Raw genomic sequence first — 22874 nt, 5'->3', positions numbered from 1 at the left:
AGTTGGAATGAATCGCTAGTACTTCTGAACCGTGTCGAACCCCTGCATGTGGTTTTCAAACGTGGAAGAATAACTGTGACTTGACCGAATCTCCCGGTGTTCATTGTCAAAAATACTATATTTACGAGGCTTGAACACATTTTTTCATCTCGGTTTACGATGCTGCTTGTGTTGTCCTCGTTGTCTGCCATTGCGAGCATGGCATCACGATCAGGAGATATTGTCAAACACAAGGTAAGTACAAAGATGAAATATCAAGTTATTGAAGGTAGTATTCTATATCAGGTTTAATAACATGAATTTGTATTGAGCCCACCCATTACAACAGAAGCAAATATATAAATAGAAAAAGTGCCGTTTCCAAACACAAATAATCACAGTGACTCCCAATCTGGTCTAATTTTTTCAATTGCGTAGAACTGCTTGAAACTTCACTGCACGCTCACTATTATTGCATTTGACTGCCATTCAACATTTGTTTTTAGATCATGCTGATCACGTCTCCAACTTTGGAGATTCTGCAACTGAGAACAATCTGGCTCAAGCAATCATCTTCTAGAAGAAATGCCGCCGGCAGGTTAACTTGGCTTATAGAAGATTGTTTATGTGAAATTCTCAGTTACTGCAACTCCAGAAATAGCTTACCAGGGAAAACACATACATCAAATGAAGAACCATCCTTTACATCTTGTCCCTATCAGGTACCAGATTATGGGAAATTCGGTTGATGAGTTTACCGGGCATAAAAGAAACAGATCAACGAAAGAAAACCTGTTACCTGAGAAATATGCCATTTTTCAGGTCTAATTTGTCCTTATGTACTTGTCTTGTCCCCGTTTGAGTTCCCAAACTTTTCTTGGGTAGATAAATCATTCAGCTGCTGCTGTAACTGGTTACAAGAATGTTAGTTTAAGTAGTATAAACTGTTTTCTTCAGGCTAGATTCAACATATAAAATATTGACACGTCCTATTATATAAAGTTTTCGAACCAATTATTTCAAGTTGATACCAGATCAAAGCTTCCTCTTGAAACACCTAGTGGAAGTAAATTTGAGGAAATAATTGTACGCATCCCTTAGAAAAAATCAGAGAATAATACATCCTTTCAGCTTCCAAAAGCCAAGTACAGGAATCAGAAGGATCCTTTTTAAGGTTTAGAATGAACAAAGTGGAACCTCTGACACACTACTTGAGACAAGTTAGTATACAAAAGTCTTAAGCTTACATGAATGTACTTCGCCCTTTCCGTTGTGAGATCATCAGTTAAACTCAATACCCTGCATGAAGAACGATGATGCATGTCATGATGTAGTGGCACCGACTTCAGCAAAACACACATCTCGCACCTTTTTATTCCTCATGGAATAAAGACTCAAATATGGTGCATGAGGCAATGATGGTGAACCTGTTTTGAAGATCGGATATCTTGGTTAGCAACTGTCGCTCCCTTTCAGATGGTGCTGCTTCATTCTGACAAAAGGTATATATTGCCTCATGAAACTCATAGAGAAATTTGTCTGTGTCATTTATTGTGACATGAAGAAAGCACAATTAACCACGAAGATGGTGCCTGTAACATGGGAAATGCCAAAATAACTACATGAACATGCACGTGACATTCATACATGAAAGATGTACATTTCAACATTTAGTTTCTTCATGGCCTTTTTAAGATTGATGGGAGGGGAAGGGATTGATTAACTCATCATGTGCTCGTGTGTGTGTGTGTGTGTGTGTTTATATGTATGTATGTATATATATATATATCCTCCGGCCGTTTGGATCCAGAGAAATTCACTTCCTCTCTCTCTCTCTGTCTATATATATATACACACACACACACACACACACACACATGGGTATATACCAATTTTGCCATTTCACAGCTATCCAGCCCTTTGGATGATCACAGCAGTCTTTCACAAATTTGACTGTATGAATATATTTGGACTATCCAAATGGTATAGGATTAAAAAAGAAATAAACCAATGAAATCTGATGTGGATGTCAGATCTTTGTAAGGGTTCAAAAGTCAATAATCATAAGCTTTTTAGGTCTGATCTACACATCGGGTTATTATGATTTTTTTTAACAAACGTTTTAGGACATTCTGACCATATTTGTTTGGTCCACTTTTTAAAAAAGAGACAAGCCAAAATGGCTGGATTACCAGTAGATGGCCTAAAAGCCTAAAACTAGATTTCCCCTTGTGTGGAGTACACACACACACACACACACACAGAGGAGTCTCTAGGAAATAACAGCTATGTAGCAATGTTACTGTCCAAGTGCTCCTTCACGAGAGCCCACAATAGGAATTAGTTGATTACTCGTAGCAAAGTATGTCTTTTCCCATTTGTTACAGGAGAAAACTATACTGGGTTCGAGAGACTTGTCTCTCACCTTATGACATCAAGCTCACGGTATCCCCATCCTCAGGGCCTATGCATGCTTCAGTTTGTGTACAGGACCTGACACCCGTGGAGTTTGAACTTGTGACTGCCCATCAAACAGTCAAACTTGCTCCACTATGTCAAGCCCCTTGGAGCTTCAAAATATGTTGTTAATGAAAATTCAGTTATAACAAGATTAATCCAAAAGAACTTGAATACGTAGTTGATGTAAAACATGAAATAGTGATGGTCATACTTATCATCTAACATGCTATGGTCTCAACAATCGTCTATCAAATATAAAACAATACCTACAGATGCAACTTGTTTACAATGATAGGCATAAGCCTATAGAAGTATAATCTGATTGCTATAGATGCAACTTATTCATAATATGGACAAAGCACATGGCCTTATCTGCAACGATAAGGAATATAAGTCTATCTATAGGAATATAAGATGATTACGTACAGAAGTATCAATGCCAAAGGTTGGAACCTGAGAGGAACATTTCCCTGGTAAAGAAACAAGTGTGTTACTCAAGTGCTGCAAAATAAGAGACATATGCAAGGTTAATGGTACTTACCATCTGCAAATGCAGTTTGCTGCAGGCTGTTAATCAGATTCATGATAAGATCCTGATCAACCAAACAATAAACACAAATAACTCACGCAGCAGCAGAAGGAAACTGTAACTACATGACAATGTCTTTTTGGTACGGAGTCATATCACCAATATTTTGAACCTTCAGCAGCTTATTTCCAGAACTTCAAATGCCATGAGATGCTAAAAAAGCGAAAATTCTGAATGTGACCATCTTCAAGATGTGTAACACTAAGATGTTTTGTTATGTTACATTTCTGGTTATCTATACCTCTGTATTTTCATTTGTTTGAAAACCTTTTTAGAGTTCCCAGCATTTAAAATGTCAACATATTTTCCTTTGCCGAGAAAATGCTCAGAATAGAATTTGTTCGGATGCATGTGACAAAGAAATAGCAAGGACATCAAGAAACATAAGTTTTGCCTGTTGAACTGCAGTTTGCTGGAAAAGATTCTGTAGCTGTGGAATTAGAACCGATGCTGCAACTGGGACATTACCAGTTTCTTTGGAAGTGGCAGCCTGTGGTTGCAGTAGCAACAAAATACTTATTAGGTAATACTAAAAAACAACTAACTAAACTAGATCTCAACATTCAAAAGTATGAACCAGTAATATCTATTACGTTCTTCTACAGTACAAGAAATGACAAAAATTTCATAAAACATGGGAATCGACTAAAACACGTCAACATATCCAAGTGAAAAAAATTAAATATGTGCCTCCTGTGTGAAGGACTGGAAACATGCAAAAACGTCAAATACACCCAAAATACTACTAACTAAATAATTACTTTTAAGTATTTAAAAAGAAAAGAATAAAATCTCAACTCCAAAGATACTACACACCACCGATCTGGCATCAACTTGCCAATCATCAACACTAGCAGATCTTTTCAGATGAGGCTTCTGAGGGTAGAAAAACTGTGAAATGAGTAACTATCTAGAACAGAAGAAAGGTTGTTGTCTTGGTAGCTGGTAAAATAGGCTGCTAACAAAAGACGACTTTCATGACACTGAACATTACTAGACATCCTACAAGAGACAAGTCTACATTCATAGCTGGTAGGCACATGTCTCAAAAGATGGGAGGAATAGGAATACCTTCACAACATCCACGTTTTCAGACATCACTGAAAATCGACCTTTCACTTTCACCACATTTGCCTTTGATTTATCTTCTACACTATCCCTGTATCCTGTGTATAAAAAAGACCAGATAAAACCAGCAAGTTTTGATGATAAAACAATGTACACAAAATTGGCATGTTAAGAATCCAAAATCAGTAGAATCATTTGACCTCCTGATGATCTAATGGGAGCCGATAAGCTGTTCATAGAAGCCCGCCTTGGCAGCATCATTGGACCATTAAGACTGGAGTCTTTATGAGCATCGTGCTTCAATGGTTTCTCTGGTGTCGACCGATCATTGGCTTCTCTGCTAGCAGAAGGACATGCAAAAGTGAAATAACCAAACACATAGACATGAAGCATGACATCTACCACAGCATTTTGGCCTAGTAACCGTTTCCGGATCTATGTCTTACACATTTTTTTGGCCATATTACAGAATCATATAGCAGAGGTGCATGTTTTTCCATGTCATACTTTAACTATGACATTTAGCAGACTTTGTTCTTGCTACCATTGGCAAACCACATAGGAAGTATGACGAGCATGAAACATGCAACTGTATAAATACAAATCTAAGATACATTCAACAAAAAAATGTTCATTATCAGCATCACTGAGGTAGCGTGTGTTTCATTCTTCTGTAGATACATACTCTTATTTTCTTCTACCAAAGGCTTCTAATCCAAGGGCAAGCACCTGACGGGTTTCCTCCAGTCACCATGAACAGGGGATTTGGGATATAAAACATACCAACCCTTTAATAGATGAGAAGCATGCATTATGGAGGTTCACATGACCAAGTTCTTTATCTTTTCTAGAAGCTAGGTCTCATCCATATCATGTGACAGTAGACACAGTGATGGTCCATATTTTTGAGAGCTTATGAAAACATGCACATTTATGTTAAGAATGTACGCCCATTTTCACAAAATTTCAAATTCAATAAACTACCAGTACTTTAATTGTATTAATCTGAAAATATCATAGCAAGTGTAACCAAGTAGCTATATCTTTTATATCTTAATCCTCTCTCTACAATGAACATAAGTTTTCCACTGTCATAATTATACAAAAAGTACTTAAATTGTATTAATCAGAAAATATCACAGAAACTGACGTTTCTCGGACCTTAATCCTCTCTCTGAAGTGGGCATAGGTTGTCCACTGTCACAGTCATTGAGGGCATGGCTTTCACCAATTTTCACATCTCCAACTCCAACATTCTTTCCTATTTCATCTTTTGACGCTAAACACTGTATTTCACTGGGACCCCCACAATCCAATTCAGCCGATTTAGACAAAGTGATTTTTTCTCCGGTGTTCAAGTGTCTACCTTCTGAAGAAGAAGCATCACCTATACTTCCACTGCAAAAACATGAAAAATTAATTGCTTTGCTCAATGGAAATCAAATCAATATCTCACAGTCCATTCAACTAGAGATTAAAGCCCAATGTCAACATTAAAATTATTTTAAATCCTGACAAGCATTACAAGTCAAAAGTGATAACATTGGACGTGAAGACTAGATGGTCAATGAAAGCATCCTCTCTGGGGAAAGGAATTATTGCTATGATCGATGAAAATGAATTCCACACTAGTACAACCACAACTGTTTTAGGAGTAAAGCTAAAGAAAGATGAAGGGAACAGCAAGGTCAACTCATAATGTTATATTTGTTTATGATAACCGCACTCCCTCTTTAACATATGTGTGCTGGAATGTATACGCATCTGTTTACATGCATCTGTAGCCTGAATCATGTGCTGATTGATAAATCAAGTATATAAATTAATGATAAAAAATAAAATGACTACGAAATTGCAGTAGGGATGACAGAAATTTTTAGCCTTCACCTTATCAAGGATGCTCTTCAATTTTGAAATCAAATTGACTCTGAGCAAAGCCCCTAGCAGTTTCAAGAAGGATCTTCATGAATATTGAACAAAGTTATGCCAAAATTCACAAGCTGTTCAGGAGCAACATCCGTTATCTGTGCACTTGTGCATGAATAAACCTAGTTATCCATATGCATTTGGGCATAGATGGATTGCATCTAGCATTATGATGCATATTTATCAGAAAGCCACGAACCATGCGCTGATCAGAAAAACTGTACCAGGGATGCATTTGTTACAACCCATATGGCTTTTTTTTGCCCGGTTATCCATGCACAATCTAATAAATCCGTTTAATCTTGTCATTCTGGGAAATCAATTTGAGGATTAGGTTTGGTGGTTCAAAGCATGAATCATGTACATTAACATTGGATCATGTTTCTTGTTAACAGGTTGCAACTTCAAGAATGAAAAATCAGTAATTCTGAAGGGCATCAGGCCTAGAAGCTCAATATTCTGAGACAAATCATTTTGTGCAAGTCACCATTGCTTACAAGACAGGTGTTGTAAAGGACGTGCCATCTACAACAGATGCTATTTTTCAAGTCAGAAAGGCTTGACTCCCTTAAGAACCTTCTTGTCAGACATGGTACTGAATTAGGCACATTAAACGGCATGACACAATCCATGATTCTGTGTCATTTTAAGCTCAATTTGACAGATCACGATATCAGTGGGTCAGGATCCAGTAGCCAAAAAAAAGACTCTCTCTCTCTCTCTCCCTACATCAAAACACTTGCACACTTACACACATACACACCCCCACTTCCGTGCATATAGCTAAATTCACATGCACACCTGGAGAAAGCTGGCAAGCACACAAAAGCAAAAGGAATTAGTTATGGACATTGCAGAATGTGCAGTTATCATACCTGCAAACAATTTCATGTCTAAAGGCTGGCTTCCCTGACAAAGAACTAGGTGAAGCCTGAAAGACACCACACATGTAACTTTTTATTTGCTAGATCAAAAGCGCTAACGTGATTAGAGAAGCTAAAAAGGGTTTGACTAGTAATCATGAAAGTGCTTTAAAGGCAGACGAATATATTTGCAACCTTCTCCTTTTGTGCTGGTCTGGGTTCCATATCCTCCTCCCTTAGACCTGGAAGTTCATCATCATCTCGAATCTACATAAAATATTGAAGCCATCAGCATAATTATACTGTGGGTACCAGATCTTATTACTTGTAAAATTTTGGGTAAGAAATATGTTTGAATTTCTGAAGTATGGAAATTTTAGCATCAACCAGGAACTCAGAGAAATTATGTCATCTAACCACTGATGCCTGAGCTTTCAAGTCCTCAATGTCAAAATTCCAGGCACTAACACCCCGTTTATACTCACTCTGCAACACCAAAATTATCAGAATGAAGACATTTTTATCAAATGATATCACATATAATGCATTATGTATAGAAACAATCCATGATAGAACCTTGCTAAATGTTTCAAGCCCATATCATTCTTAGGATATTTTCCAGCCAGTAAAAATTATAAAAGGTCATGGAGATGAACATGCAGCTACAAATTTCCTTTTAACTTTTAATCCATTACTAGGAATGTGGATAAAAAATTAATCCTTATGAACAACGAACTGTAACCTGTCCTGTTGCCATTTGCTCCTGGTGACAAATGACAACAATGCACACGGTTATGCATGCATGCATAAAAAGTCTATTGGTAACACTAGAATTGCACATGACGTGCTTGCCATTTTCTATATTGAGGGAACACATACTTAACGCAATATACTGCATATCAGAATGAACAATTTTATACTAAAATGATAAATGGAAATCTATCAATCATCTAGACAATAATCAAACTCATCAATGAGAACATAATTTTTGAAGCATCAACCATATCATGGCTGTCATATTTCATTCAAAATGCAACATGCTGAGATCAGTGGAATTAGAAAAGGGTCTTCCCTGATTTTGATGAAAAACAAGAATCTGTGAAGTACGTAATATTTTATTGGAAACTTTAAAAATAAAAAGTTAAAACACACAAAAAGCTGATTACCTGTGAGATCGCTTCTTGCTCTGCCGATGGCATTTTCTTCATGACTAACTCTGCTGCATCTTTAAGCTGCACCAGAAACAGACATCCGAAAATTGATCAATCAAAAACAAAGCACACAAATGGATATGGTGATGCACTGATGTCAAAGCAGAAGACATTTTTTTATTGCATGTCCGCTTATATGCAAAGCAAAGATTGAGAACCTGAAGAGCTTTTACGCGATCCCAAAGTGGTGGTAGGTCTACCAAAAGTTTTTTCAGAGTTGATTCTGGTGGCTTTGCATTTTTGAAAAATGAATGCTTGAGCAATTTCTCTGCTGTTGGCCTCTTACTTTGATCTTTCACCAAGCACATGGCCACCATTTCTTTAAAAGACTGATCACAACTGGAACTTTTCCAATTAGAACACTGTGATAATACTCAGAAAGAACTAATATAATATTCAGATACACAATCAGACACGCGTCCCAGTGAGACACATGTGCTTCTTTCTTGAAATATTGCTTTGTAGTACAAAGCATGACTATAACTTTTGAAGATAACATCATATGAACAATATAAACATTTGTATCATCGTTCATTACCATGAAATACCACAAGTACCTTTGAAAACCTTTTGTCTCTCTCATAGTCGAGGCCAGGTGGAGCATTTTGCAGGGTCATGAGGAGAACCTATTGATAGCAGCAACACTCCTCCATGTAAGACATTTAATACTCCAGGCTTTTTAAGGAAGTACATGCACAATAACATATTAAAATTCAAAGCACCATAATTAATATATCGGCCGTTACAAAGTATACAGTAATTCACCTCTGCCCTATTAGACTGCAATGGTTGTAGATTGACTATTATTAATACTAACGAGCAATGTGAAAGAACCCTAAATCTAAGCCTCTTAGATACCCCATCTTACTGAAGTTGGTATACATTGCACGTTTTAAGGCTGAGAACAGTTTCAGACTTTGCTCTGAGATGCCAGCGATGACCTCATTAGAGATCTACTGATTTCTCTTCACGGAAAGTTCCTAAACAAAACAACTTGTTCATAATGCCTTGTGTCCATGGGAAGAGCAGAGTAACTTATCCCTGATCCAATGGATATGAAACTTAAGGTGTACAAAGGCTAGAGATCAATGAAAGAGAGGACTTAGTGACACTCCAAGATATTCTGTCGACATTTAATGAAAAAGAACCAAACAATTAAGATGTCAAATGGTGCAGTTCATGGAACGAAGGTTCACTTTATTTATTCCAGTGTTGCAGTTTATCCCCTTTCTCATCCTCCCTCTCTAATGACAACCTGTGCAGAAATTTCTGAACTTCCAGAAAACATTGGCTTTGAACCTTAGCAAAGATCATGGTCCAGATACACATCAGAGAAGGATTTAAATACTAAGTACCTATCTCATCATCTTGTTGTTCCTTAGAATAATTTTTATCCATCTGAAATTGTACAGTAACAGTTACCTTCATTGGGGGGTACTTCGAAAATGGTGCATGACCATGTGCCAGCTCCAATGCAGTTATTCCAAATGACCAAATATCAGCTCTGTATGCAACCAAGTCAATCGTTCAGCTTTAGACTTTTACTAACAACAGGCATATAAAAAATAAGAAGTTGATGCTATCTCGCAATATGTAACACATGAAGAACGAATGAAAAAATAGCCTCACCCAAACAGCAATTGAAACCAGCGTTGTTAATGGAAAACTCATGTGACTTATCAATTGTTGGAGAAAGATGAAGCACAATAATTAGTCTACCATTTATGAAAATTCAGTCCAATTGGAGCATGACAATTAGTCCACCATTTATGAAAATGCAGGGACTGACAATAACTTACCTGATTCCTGATAAAACCAGCCTTAGTTAATTTTGCCCGGGTAAGACTCGCAGTAAATTGAGCATTGACTCTTCAAATTCAAAATTTGACCATGATACTTCTTTTTCCTGACCAACCATGTCTCAGTGGAGCTAAAGAAAGATTGTCGAACAAGGCTTTGGAAGCTGAGAGAAAACAGTAATATCCTACTGACTTGACACTGTTCAGGATTTTGTAAGCAATCAAGTTCTAGAAGATTTCCAATTCCTTGTTTCGAAACCTCTACCGTCCTTATAACCGGGGATATACCCTCAGCTTGGACATTTCCACTGAACCGGCAATTAAGTAGATAGGACCCTAGTGACACAAAGAAACTAAATACATCTAAAACAGACATTTCAAGGAAATCCAATCAATCTCCAACTACAACCGATGGCCACAAGAAGTCCAACTACAGCTGCAGTGGTTTCAGCCTCAATGAGTAAGTGAACGTTAACTTACTTGAAATCATAACCGCTACCAGATTGCAAGACCTCCGGTGCCATCCTTTAACACACACCACCCCACCCACCCAAAAAGAATTAATACTCAATCCAAGTGGAAAGTGCGATAAGTTATTAAAAACAGTAGAAAGGAGAAGGGATAAGAATATATCCTGACCAGCATGGTGTGCCCACAAAAGTGTTTCTTGAACGCTGTCTATCACCCTTGTCAAACATGCAAGCGGAAACACCAAAATCACCAAGCTTCACAAATCCAGTGCTATCTAGAAGGATATTTCCTGCCTGCAGACCAACATATGGCAAATGGGCATCTCTTCTAGCTCTTCAATATTTACAGAACAATTGTGCTGGTAAGGATCTTTCACCTTCACGTCACGATGAATATGCCCATGTTTATGAAGATAGTCCAAAGCTTTAAGCGTCTCCTTGAGAAGAGAACAGATCACTGCCTCTTCAAATCCATCTGGGTATGCAACCTTCATTATATGCAAGCATGATCCCTGTGCCATAAATGGCATAACTACCCAAAGGCATCGATCAACAACAAAGGAGCAGTAGGCCTTGATCACATTTGGGTGGTCAATCAGACTCATAGTTTGAGCCTCTCGTCGCATGTCCTCCTACAAAACAGTCAACACGATTCTCAAAATCACTATGGCACACCAAGAATTCGAAAATCATAACCAGCATGGCAGCGCCTTCCAACTTCAGGCTCTAATTCAGATTAGCAAACGACATCTAAGAGCCGGCCACCAACGAAAGCAAGCTTTTAGTACGAGCACCAACATCAAAATCATGAACACCATTGACCAAATCCATGACATGAAGATTTAGGAGAATAAGACAAGCGACAACCAACCGAAGAACTGGCAGAACTATTTGACGCAACAAAATAAGCTCGTTTTGCTTCTCTAGCATACCAGATTACTGTTGCATCGATCGAGATCCAAGCATTTGACAGCAACAATTTCATTGAAAGGGATGCAGATCGCTCGGTAGACAGTAGCGCTAGCTCCGTCTCCGATCTCCTCCATCAACTGGTAATCCGTGGGCGACGCCGGATAGCTTTTCCGGCCACTCACCGGCTTGCCCATGACCAAACTAATTGCTCCCCAACAACAGCCGAAACGCTCAATAAAATGAAAGGTCACCTACCTTCCCCCGCTGATTAAGACCCAATTCCTCGAATTCACCAAGAATCTTCAAGAGACGGAGCCTTAAAGGGATATTAAGAGCGAAAAAGTGAGAATTTTTTTTTCCAGATTCTACAGAGGCGGTGAGAGATTAAACCGTTGACCGCCATGATGGGGGCCGTGTCATGCGCCTACGTGGCGACAAAGAGCCTCTGCTATTGGCCGTTCCATGGCGCCGAAGATCCAGGTGTTAACAGTCCAGTTCTTCTTTTTATCCTGAAAAAGCAAATTTCTGGAAAATCACTTCCCTTCCACGCGGTACTTGTCGGATTATGTTTCCATAATGACCAAGAGGCCACTAGGTTCACGGATTTCCCCCCACTACTAGATCATGGGCGGCGGTACAGAACAGGGCCCTGCATTTATTCAAAATTTTCTTCAGCTACCTTCAAATTCCTGAAATCAATAAAAGTAACATTGTGCTTATGGTTCAAATATTTTTAAGAATTGTTGTGTAACAGGCCTTCTAATTCTTCTTTTTTATTCTTCTTAGGTCCGTAGATGTGAGATCTTTAGTTACACAAACGCACAATGAACTCAACTTGAAAGCTAAGTTATCTTGTGCATTCTTGGCGAACTTTTCTCTTTTTACTTGCAGTTAAATATATCTAAATGCTCAATTGAATTCACGGGAATATGATTAAAAATCCTGAAAAAGCTTTCCGAAGAAATTATCAAAATGCTATTGCTAGATCAATGGACGTGCAAAAAATGCCTCAAATAAAATGATCCAAATGTCCTTGGTTTAAATCGTTCAACCATAGTTTTTTTTCATGTTAAACACAAAAATGGTTCTTTTTTAGGTTTGTTTGGCAACTGATACTTTGTGAGTATCACATGAATGTGCTAATGACTAAGATAAGTTTATTGAACACTAAAACTATATGAACTTGTTTTAATCTTTGAGTTAGATTCATAAATTGGTGCAGCTTTTTTCTCAAATAGTTATGACTTATACATGCAGTCAATGGGAAGCATTGATTTTCAAGTTCAAAACCATAATGGTATAAGTCTTAGTTTGTCAAATTTTACACTTTCATTTATTGTCATTTATGTAGACAGTAACTCTCATATGCGCTTTGGGCAATTGGCTTCTAGTGTCTTCAAAAGCTAAAACACATGAACTCCTACAATATAAAATGCCTAGTTGCCAACATAAATAATTAATTGATGAGGTACACTATCAACCTGTGAGGAAAATGTCATTTCATTCATTGCGAACGTATCTTCATTTGTCATATCGTCCATGACAAACTTAATTAACTTCTATGAAAGTCTACAAGAAAAAATTTCCTCTTCCACAGTTCCACTCTCTCTCACTCTCTTCATATATATATATATATGTGAAGAGAGAGAGAGAGAGAGAGATTTATAAATTGTCAAAACAGGTTGATTTTTTAAAAGAATGGCGCTCGCAGGTCTACTTCGTTAAATTACAGGAAGCCGTGGATATTTTCCGAAAATTCCGGAAACGGTATGGATACGAAATTATGAATAAAATACGGCCCCTTTTCTGAGAACTTGAAAACCTTTCTCCGTCTTCGATCCCATCATGTCGAACCTCGTACTTGCCTCGGGTACAGGTTGGTACCACGGCACGTCGATTTGCAAGAGTAGGCATGAAATTCTCCGTCAATGGCAGGAAAGAGCTTCTGTTTTTTTCCATATTCAGAAAAGTTTTCCGGTCACCGAAGACGTTTTCATGGGGAATCCGGGAAAAGGAACGGCGGCGCGCAAGAAAATCTTGTCCTGCTCCTGATTTTGACCGCTGCTCTAATTTAGAGGGCGGCTCGCAGAAACAGAATCGGCGAGAAGCCAACTCTTTTATTCATGATTTGTTTCTTTTTCTAAATAAACCTCAAGTTTTAATTTTAAAATTCAAAAGACTTAAGCCAATCCACTGAAGTCAAAATTGGAAAAATCTGCTTTTCATTTATTTATAATGAGAAATGCTACGTGCGGCTTCATCAGTTCATCCGCAATTAGCTAGTGGGGAAAGAATATATATATATATATATATATATATATATATAGAGAGAGAGAGAGAGAGAGAGAGAGAGAGAGAGAGAGGACAAAAAAGCAAGAGTTATTAAAATCAATTATTAAAATACTTTCTTTGCAATCTAACGTCACAGATATGATCTTAACAATGATTTGGTGATAGATGTATATTAAAGCTGAACATGCTAGAGCCAGAGTACCAAAAGGTAGGTTGATTCAGATTTGGGTTGGATCCAATCTTTATCTAATTCTGCATAATCTTTTTCTACGTATTGAGATTCAGATTTGTATTTTGGATCGAACCCATATTTATGAAACCGACTTCAAATCCAACTAGCATAGAGTCGGGTCGGATCTTTATTGGGTTTCATTCAGAAATCACACTTGGATTGAAATAATGGTAACGAAACAACATATCAAGTCCAAATCCAGCTAGTAATCATGTCTGAATTTCATTTTCAAATCCAACAAAATGAACTCAAAATGAGTCTATATGTCTGATCTGTTAACACACCTACAATAAGATATTGTTGCCTGTCATAACATATTATATCAAGAGATACGTAAACCGACTTTCTTAGTATAACAAATTAGTTGAGATGGTTTACAAGTTTTCATATCAAAATACCTTCTTTAAGACAAATTATTAACATAGTTGACAAATAAGAGATGAGACAATTTATGCTGCCTTTGATCAAATCTTCATCAGGCAACTTCGAATGTTTGTCATATTTCTTTGATCAATACATTCAAACATCAAATTCCTATTTTTTGGAATATCGAAGACAAGGTATATATATATCAACGATTCGGAATATCAGTTTTGCTCCTTCTCCACCGTTTTGGCATGAAAATCCTTTCTTCAAATTAAAATAAAAAACAAAAGGGAAAATGAATTTGCTGAATTTCAATTACTATCATCCATGAAACCCTAATTATAAGCAACTGTTTCCTTATCCCTAATAGCCAATTCCAGTGACTGTCACTGTGGTTGGAGGAAACGAACATCATGGTAACGATGCTATGATGACGCTTTTATGGTACTAATTACAGAAGTTTGGGCCTTGCGGTAGTAATAGTGGTCGACAATTTATATTAGTGTTGATGATGATAAAGATTTATTAAATAAAATAATGACAATGGTGACAGCGATCTTTGCCGCTTGTCATACTGAGCCGGAGATATCTATGAAAAGGCCAAAGCCCCTCTCCCTTTCTTCTTATCCTCAGGGTTCAAGACTACTTTGGGACTTAACTAGGAAGCACATATGTTCAAATTTTATGATATAGAAGAGCGATACATTCATCAGTTATAGTGTTATACTAATAATATAAAAGAGCGATAAGCCTATGAGAATCAAACTAATAACAGAACTTCTAGCCAATCTAACTAATTCTATTTGAGGCCTCCTTATTTTAGCAAAGTTTATAGGGGAAGCCATGAACCATTTCTAGAAGAACTTTTCACAAAAATATGTTTGAAAAATATGTTCAAATTTTTGGTGGTATCTATAATAAAAAGAAGCTTAAGTTTTGACTGCATACTTTCATGTAATTTAGGTTGTTAAAAGGAAAAATTAAAATTTTAAGTGTACGTTTTTGACATTTCAGGAAAAATCGATCTTAGTTTTGTAAAACTCTAATTTTAGAAATCTTTTAGATAGATGAAATATTTGGTGATGTGGTGCTTACGATAGTTGGTGATTAGACTCTACGAAATTTTACGAGAACTGTAGGAAAAAGGTGTTGATGAGATAGAGCGAGGCATTAAAAGATTCAGTGGCGTCATGATCCTAAAATGAACGACAAAAAGTTGCTTTCATCACCACTTGTTTAACTATGATTTATTTCACGCAATGGAGAGATAAAGCCTTGTTGGATTCTCTGCTTTTAGCATAAAGTATGCCCAATGGATCATCTTGTATTCGAATTTAATTATGATTAGGCAAATGCTCAATTCTGAATTTCATTCGATCAAATTTTAGCTCTCTTAATTGAACTACTGACCATATTTAATGTTTCTTAGGATATTACTCACTGTTAGTTCCATACATTTCCATGGTGAGTACCAAAAATTTTCTGATTAGTCAACACACACACACACACGCACACATGCAGACACGCTGTGTATGTGTGTAACGCAAATGGCTTCATGGTTACATTTCCTTATATAAACAAACGTTGAGATGGAGTCACCAAAACACAATCTCTTAGCGTCAACTCGTAAAAAAAAGATTGTTGTTGACATGGTTTCCAGCCATAGAAATAAAAAATTATATATATATAAATTATATATATATATATATATATATATATATATATATATATGAGCTTTTAGAAGTCAAAACTTGAAAATTATTGGTGACAGAGAAAAGGCAATTAACTGTTGATTTTTGAGCATGGGGAAAGGCATACTTTACTATTTTAAACAAAATGCGGTAAACCGACGAGACAATTGAACTTTTCATTAATATGTGTGATGCCAGTTGCTTATCCTTATGCATTTGCATTTCTTTTGGAAGAAAAAAAAAGAAAGATGAAGAAGAATTGAACAAAAAAATATTGAGTCAAATAACTAAAACATCATCAAAGTTTAACTGCACTGAGATTTTTCCTTTTAGGAAATTTACTAGAATTGCAGAAAGAGCATTTAAACGAGTTTGAAGAACGAACAGAACTGCAAGCCGACTCACATGAACAGAAAAAACATTCTGGATGTGTAATTAATTAACAACTTGCTCAGATTCTTCTTAGTTTGATGGATCTCAACCTACTCTCTAGCAGCTTTGGCTTTTGATAATAAAAATATAGAAACCAGCGCCAACTGATCGTTAAGTCAATCCACTTGTACATTCTTAAAGATTTTCAAAGAATTTACAATAAAAGATTGCTGCTAGATCTTCTTCTTGTAGTTCATAGTTGAGAGCCTGAGAAGGAAACAAGTTGCCTTGATTCCACATATTTTTTATTGGTTGAGACTTGTGAATGAGCATGGTAACTAAAACAGGAATAATGTACTCTGCGACTTGTTTCAGCTTATATGGGCTCATTAGCTGCCACTTAACACATCTTACATGGATCCATTTTAGAAGATTGTAGGTGCCAAATATTTGATTGCTAAATAACAAATTTCCTACTCAAATGGTACGATCTATTATAAAGAGAAACGAATTGAAAAATTCGTTGGAGCCTTTTATACTGAGACCCTCACGATTTTGGTGGACCGCAATCTTATCTCTGCGGTCGTAAGTGGCTGTCACGAAAGGTCACAGCTCAACAACCACATTATGGGGTCCCTCGATAATATATATATATATATATATATATATATATGGACCTCATGAATTTGTGTTAAACTGTGTTCATAAACACTAATTTTATATAAACCGTGTTTTAATTTAAGTTATTTTTATAAAAAAAAGATCTATTTTACTAGTATAATTTTAATGTTATAGGAGCTGTTCATTTTTCAATTGTTAAGAAAAGTGAATAAAGTAAGAAGATGGCTAATTTAATATATGTTTCTCACCAAATCATTCTTAAAATCACATTTATAAAGTCAAATTGTAGAAAAAAATTTTAATAATTAATTTTAATGTGCCTGGTTTTGCCCATTACCTAAGCAGTCTAGTTTTTACCAACTTTCCTGTGTGTCCATCCATCTCTCTCTCTCTCTCTCTCTCTCTCTCTATATATATATATATATATATATATATATATATATATATATATATATATATATATATATATATATATATATATATTATACTTGTGCACCTCATGTAATACATCGGGTGGGCATGATTGGACGGAGCTCGGAGAATTTTAGCTTATGTATATATATACACATACATAAAACAATAAAACAATGACACCTTACCAGCATTGTTTCCCCACGCTTCCCTCACAGCGGTCCCCCCCAAAAAAAAAAAATTGCCCTAGGTGAACTCATTTTTATATATTTTCATTTTTTTAGTATGTTTGACAAGCGGAACAAATTCTGCTGAGTGGGAATTTTTTTCAACATTGCACTAAATATACAAGTTTTCGAGAAAAAAAAACTTTATATCTAAGTTAGAGAATCCTGAAAAGTTACTTTGATGAAAGCGTCCGGAGATGGAGGAGCAAGAGTTCTCGTCATTGTCACCTTTTTTGCTTTATAGATGCTAGCATCCATGAAAGTGATATCACTCATCAAATTGGCAGTCCTTTAAATGGTGCAGGACCAAGTTTTTTGTTTTTTTTCCTGCTTTTTAGTTGGTACCACTGTCTCACATTCTCATATTCTGTTTATCAATTCAGAAAAAATCCTTGTCTTGTCTTGTATGATTCGTCATCAAACCTGCTGGAGGATTCCTGATCATGAATTTAATAAATACTGAGTCTGATTCTAAGTGCACAAAAAATTGCAGCAACAGAGAAACAAATTTCTGCTATACCTCACAGTGGTAACATAGATAAAAGTATCAATATCAGGATTTTCACAAGCTCCTGAAGGTTGTGCAGAGAAGGAGCTAACACTGCTCTTCCCCTTTCCCACCGAAGTCACCCAGCTTCTTCTATTACAGCTGAGCAATCAAAAAGATCAAACTTCTCCAGAGTGAAGATGGGCATTTCAGTTTTAGGATTGGGTGCTATAGATCGATGCCAGAGTCTCCTTTCCTCCGCTTTAGAGATTCGACTATCATGATGCTTTCTTTGGAATCTCTTCACCACTAGTTTCCATATTTTCCGTGACAAAAGGTGCGCAGTCTCTTCATTTTTGCAGCAAATTGGAGATCAGTTCGCCATTGCCAAACCCCTATGTTTTTGTCTGTCAAACATAGGGTGAACCATCTACCCATCCTGTGGATGTCCTGATTCCACACCCAACGTCGCCACTCTTCCACTTCATGGCTAGTCCTCAACCAATCCCACAGCTCTGTGGATTCAATTGGGTGCTTAGCAGTCTTTCCATTGAAAATCATCTCTTCGTCTCCATGCATTCCCTGGCGCCATGTAACACGGGATTCTAAGATCAGCTCAAACTGAATATGCAACCAACAAAATTGTCGAAAAGCGAGGTTCATAACTCATTCTCCCGTTTTTAATTGGACCTAAGATACATGACAATGTCGATAATTACGTTGATCATTCGGGAGTTGTTTGGCAACATAACTGTTCAATGTGTCAGCCTGAAAGATTAGATTAGAGCACATTCATGTAGGGATGTCTACAAATCAGATTTGAATCAAATATGCACTTAACAATATCTGCTTTTTGGATATTCACATATTTCGAATATGAATAAAAAAAAATCATATCCAAATTTTATTTATTTTATATACATCTGAATCAAATTTAAATTTTGAACCGAATTTTGGTAATTTTAAACATTATAGGAGCATTGCATATAAGATTTGTCTAAAGATAAATCTAATCCGAATCATGACTGTATCCAAATCTAATCAGTTATTTACACATATCCGAATTCAAATCCGATCATATGTCATTTCTTAATCAGATATATATATATATATATATATTTTATTATCTGATTTTTTGGGATCTATGCAGTCTGATATCCAATTCAATTTTTTTTATGGCAAATTAATGTAACAATAACATACTATTGTTCTTGCTAAACGCTAGAGCACTGTCCAAGGAAGTGAATGAATGAGAGGCGTTTGATAGCTTCATACCGTATCTAAGATCGGACGTGAGATCTGCATTTTAAAAAATTCAATGCTGTGCGTTTTAAGGCCGCGGTTTAACAACACCCTTTACATTGAAATGCCTCGGGATCTAAGATTGACGGGAGAATTTTCAAATCTGTGTGCATCTCAAGACCACAGGTCTACTTTTCGTCATAGTAAATTGAAATAAAAAAAAGAAAATCAAATTCAAGAGTTACATGATCATCAAATCAAACATGCCGACCAGTTAAAAAAATAATATTGAAAACCTGGCCCTCCTTAGCGCTGCCCCTAGATCAAGCATGTAGCTAAATGCCCACCATTTTAAAAGCCAAACGTCTTAGTTAAAACGCTGCCACACCAGAGTTATTATAGTTAGGGGACTGGAGGTTAAGTGAAAAATTAAAATTACTGACCTTGTACATAATTGTTTTCAAATTACTATGTGACTTCAGTTAAATTTTAGACAAAATAATGGGTATTAATGATAAAAGATGTCTGTTGTCATTCAATAAATGCTAGTTTACTCAGCTTGCATTGAAGAAACAAACATTACTACTTGTTATTTACTTCATATACGCAGTTTAAAAGAAACACTTTTCTGAATTTACTTCGTTTTTTTGTTTTTTGGGTTTTACAATTTTGAAACTTGTTTGATTTGGTTTCATTCTAAAAACTGATTCTACAAACATTTGCCCAGACAGATTTCCAATCTGGGCTCCATGTTTTCATATAAAGAATTATCGTTTTCCGTTTGAAAGAAGCCGAGCATCTGATTAACTTGGATTTTAGATCCAAGAGACTGACTGGAGGGCCACATTTAACTTATTGTTCTAATAAAATCTACATTTAAGAATCATGAATCTAAGATTTTCATTATGCTTCAAGTTCATGAATCACAAGTTATAGGGGTTAGGGTTTGGCTTGAGATCGCTGAATATCACGAGGCAATGTTTATAAATTATAGATGCAAGTCATGTTTTTGAAAACAAAAAACAAAAACAAAATCATATCCTTATTAGAAATATTCAAGCATTTAGCAATTCACGAGCGGGGTTGTTTGCAATACAGAAGAATAATACCCATGAAAATTGAACTATATTCGCATCATACTTTAATAGAATAACGAAACAAGAGTGTACATTTTCAAAATTAATTAAAAGATCTGTTATTTAATGTTAGAGATTAGGTTTAATGAAAATAATCATCATAAAATAGTTGAAAATTATTAAATGATCAAACTTGCATATACAAGACTTTATGTGCCCCTTGCTAGGAGTCCCACACTTTCCTGAAATTCTGGGTCGTGGGTCTTATCCATATCCACAAATATTACCTTTGAGGATAATGTTATTGTTTTGACAAAAATTTCAGAAAAAATTCAGTGAAGACAATTAATATTTCGGCAAGAAAGAGAAAGGTGATTAAAATCTTTCAAATAAAAATGAAAAAATATGAAAATAAAATTCTGGTAATTAAAAGCTGCAAATAACACAAAAAAGCTACCATAAAAAATGAAAGCGAAAAAAGGAGAAAAAATGCGGGCTTTATTTTTGTTTTGTTTTGGCCTTTTCTTTTTATTGAAAATACACGTTTTTTTCCCTTTTCTTTGAATGACTTGTTTTTAACTTGTTAAAAGAAAAAGCATTTTCTGTGGCGATGGAACTTTGATTTGCCTTTCAGCAGAACACATACTATGTTAGGCTCCTAAACACGAGATTGTGTGTTATGAGCTAGAAATGATAAAAATATTTTCATGATAAAATAAAAGATCCCCCTTAAGGGTAAATTTTTTGAAATATTTCTTATAATTTTTTTTTAAGTAAAATGGTGAAACACGGGCTCCTGTGTTAGCCATCTAACATGCCAAATCGGCCTCGCCTCTTAATTGTCATAAATTTATACTTTCAATTTCACAATTTTTTTCTTTTTTGGAAACGACTGCATGTTCGGGACGTGAAATGACTAAAATGCTCTGATGCCTGAGAGAAAAGACATCAAAAAATAGTGAGGACTGACGAGAAAAAGGGGTTTTTCTTTTCTCAATAAGTGAAGGGTCGAGTCGGTGGAATTAGAAATTAGTTTTCTAAGCATAAATTGTGACCCATGCAGGCGGCGGACTCTGGCGCATACAGGTCGCGGGCACAATGCCTTCCAACTTTCAGAAACACATGTGAAAACGCATATATTTACATATTAGTGCCTTTTCAACTAAAACTTTACATACTAGTGCTTCTCTCACCAAAACTTCTAGCTGTGCCAAATCTGCCTCAAAAGATTTGGACCTATCTAAACAACTACGTATTGTTGGAGCTCTTGAATGATCGGATCACGAAAACATTTGAAATCTCAGTTCTCAAAAATAAATGAAAGAAACATATGAAAAAAATAACAATTAAAAAAAAAAAAGAATGAGTGAAAACTTGACACGTGGTTACTCTTGAATGGACCACAGAATCGAATGCACAGTTTATATGCAACTGGGGAAGGGGATGGGTCACCTTAGATCTCTCTTTATTACTTCACCGTCTATAAGAATTAGACGTACAGGGGGCAGCTGGTGTTGAAGTTAATGCAATTATTGAAGTGAATGAACAACAACAAAGTCCATCCCTCTCAAAATTGGCAGTGGAGGTGAAAGTTTATATGCATTTGGAGAGAGACATGACAATTTTTTTTTTTTTTGTTTGGCGAGCCTATTGATTGATTGTATAAGGTCGAAGTCTCCATCCAACCTCTTATGCGTCGGTGGCTCCTCATTTGCAGTATAGAGAATTGACCTTCAATGAATCAAATCACCTGCTAGTCTTCGAACCAAACCCCTTCGAGATAAGACCTTCTCTCCCTTCTGTTCTTCCTTCTGTTCTTCGCAACATGTGAATTGAGACACTTCTTCCCAAGAATTAAAAAGAAAATGACAAAATCTCCCCAATTTCCTACAAAGAGTTGTTAGATTTTAAGCCCTAGCAAGGGTTGGGAGATGGTACAAATAAATGTGCGACAACATGTCTCGAGGATATATTTTTCCTGAATTGAAAGAAAGTCCCCGATCACCATCAGCCGAGACATGCGCAGTAAAACATCCCGAGTTAACTTGTTTTTACCTTTTCCCCTTTTAAACTCGTTCTTGAACTTGCGGTCTACTCGGCGACGCGAGCGTCTCGGCTCGCCATTATTTCTGTTTGCGGAAAAATCTTCGGTGTCAACTTTTAACTGTAATTAAATTCCATTTAAGGCATTACATTTCAGAATTTCTAGAAAACCGTTCTCATGTTTACATGAAGAAGGTCTATTTTTATGAAAAGTTTTTTAAGGCACAAATATCAATACTAATTGAAAGAGTCGGCAGGCATGAGATAGTGTATGACACATTTTTTGCATGCCACTAACTTGACCATATATTAAACTTTTTTTTTTCATTGCATAACGTAAAATATATATATATATATATATATATATTTTTTTTTTTTTCATTTTGTAGATGGCAAAAATGTGCTTATAAGGAAAACCAGAAAAATTAAGTGGATTCTGTAATTAACTGAAACCTCCAGCCTCGGAACGGTAAGCAATTTCTCAAATGAATCACGGGCAGGCCTTATAAATACCAAATTAACGATCCATTCCCTTCC

General features: G+C 36.1%; 1 protein-coding gene across 6 annotated transcripts; it reads right to left on the bottom strand.

The window, feature by feature from the left end:
* Positions 1-235: 235 nt before the first annotated feature.
* LOC116260177 (serine/threonine-protein kinase BLUS1-like) lies at positions 236-11817 on the bottom strand. 6 transcript variants are annotated; one of them, XM_031638310.2, is made up of 21 exons: positions 11298-11816; positions 10743-10997; positions 10535-10659; positions 10376-10420; positions 9519-9600; positions 8654-8722; positions 8255-8425; positions 8052-8117; positions 7303-7371; positions 7081-7152; positions 6898-6953; positions 5258-5494; positions 4297-4436; positions 4100-4194; positions 3423-3518; positions 2981-3032; positions 2866-2909; positions 1407-1471; positions 1227-1278; positions 779-889; positions 236-694 (listed from the first exon to the last, which is right to left on the bottom strand). In XM_031638310.2, exons 1-20 carry the CDS (start codon positions 11469-11471, stop codon positions 815-817), a joined length of 2040 nt encoding a protein of 679 aa, XP_031494170.1. In that variant the 5' UTR covers positions 11472-11816; the 3' UTR covers positions 236-694; positions 779-814. The 6 variants fall into 6 exon arrangements, 5 of the variants coding, with proteins under 5 accessions (XP_031494170.1, XP_031494171.1, XP_031494173.1 ...); XM_031638311.2 differs by having other exon boundaries at positions 4297-4433; positions 11298-11814; XM_031638313.2 differs by lacking the exon at positions 5258-5494 and having other exon boundaries at positions 11298-11815.
* Between the last annotated feature and the right edge of the window lie 11057 nt (positions 11818-22874).

The sequence above is a fragment of the Nymphaea colorata genome, chromosome 9 (assembly GCF_008831285.2).
Source record: "Nymphaea colorata isolate Beijing-Zhang1983 chromosome 9, ASM883128v2, whole genome shotgun sequence".
NCBI classification, from domain to species: Eukaryota; Viridiplantae; Streptophyta; class Magnoliopsida; order Nymphaeales; family Nymphaeaceae; genus Nymphaea; species Nymphaea colorata.
Note: the sequence above shows the minus strand (reverse complement) of the source record. Positions and strands in the feature narration are given on the sequence as shown.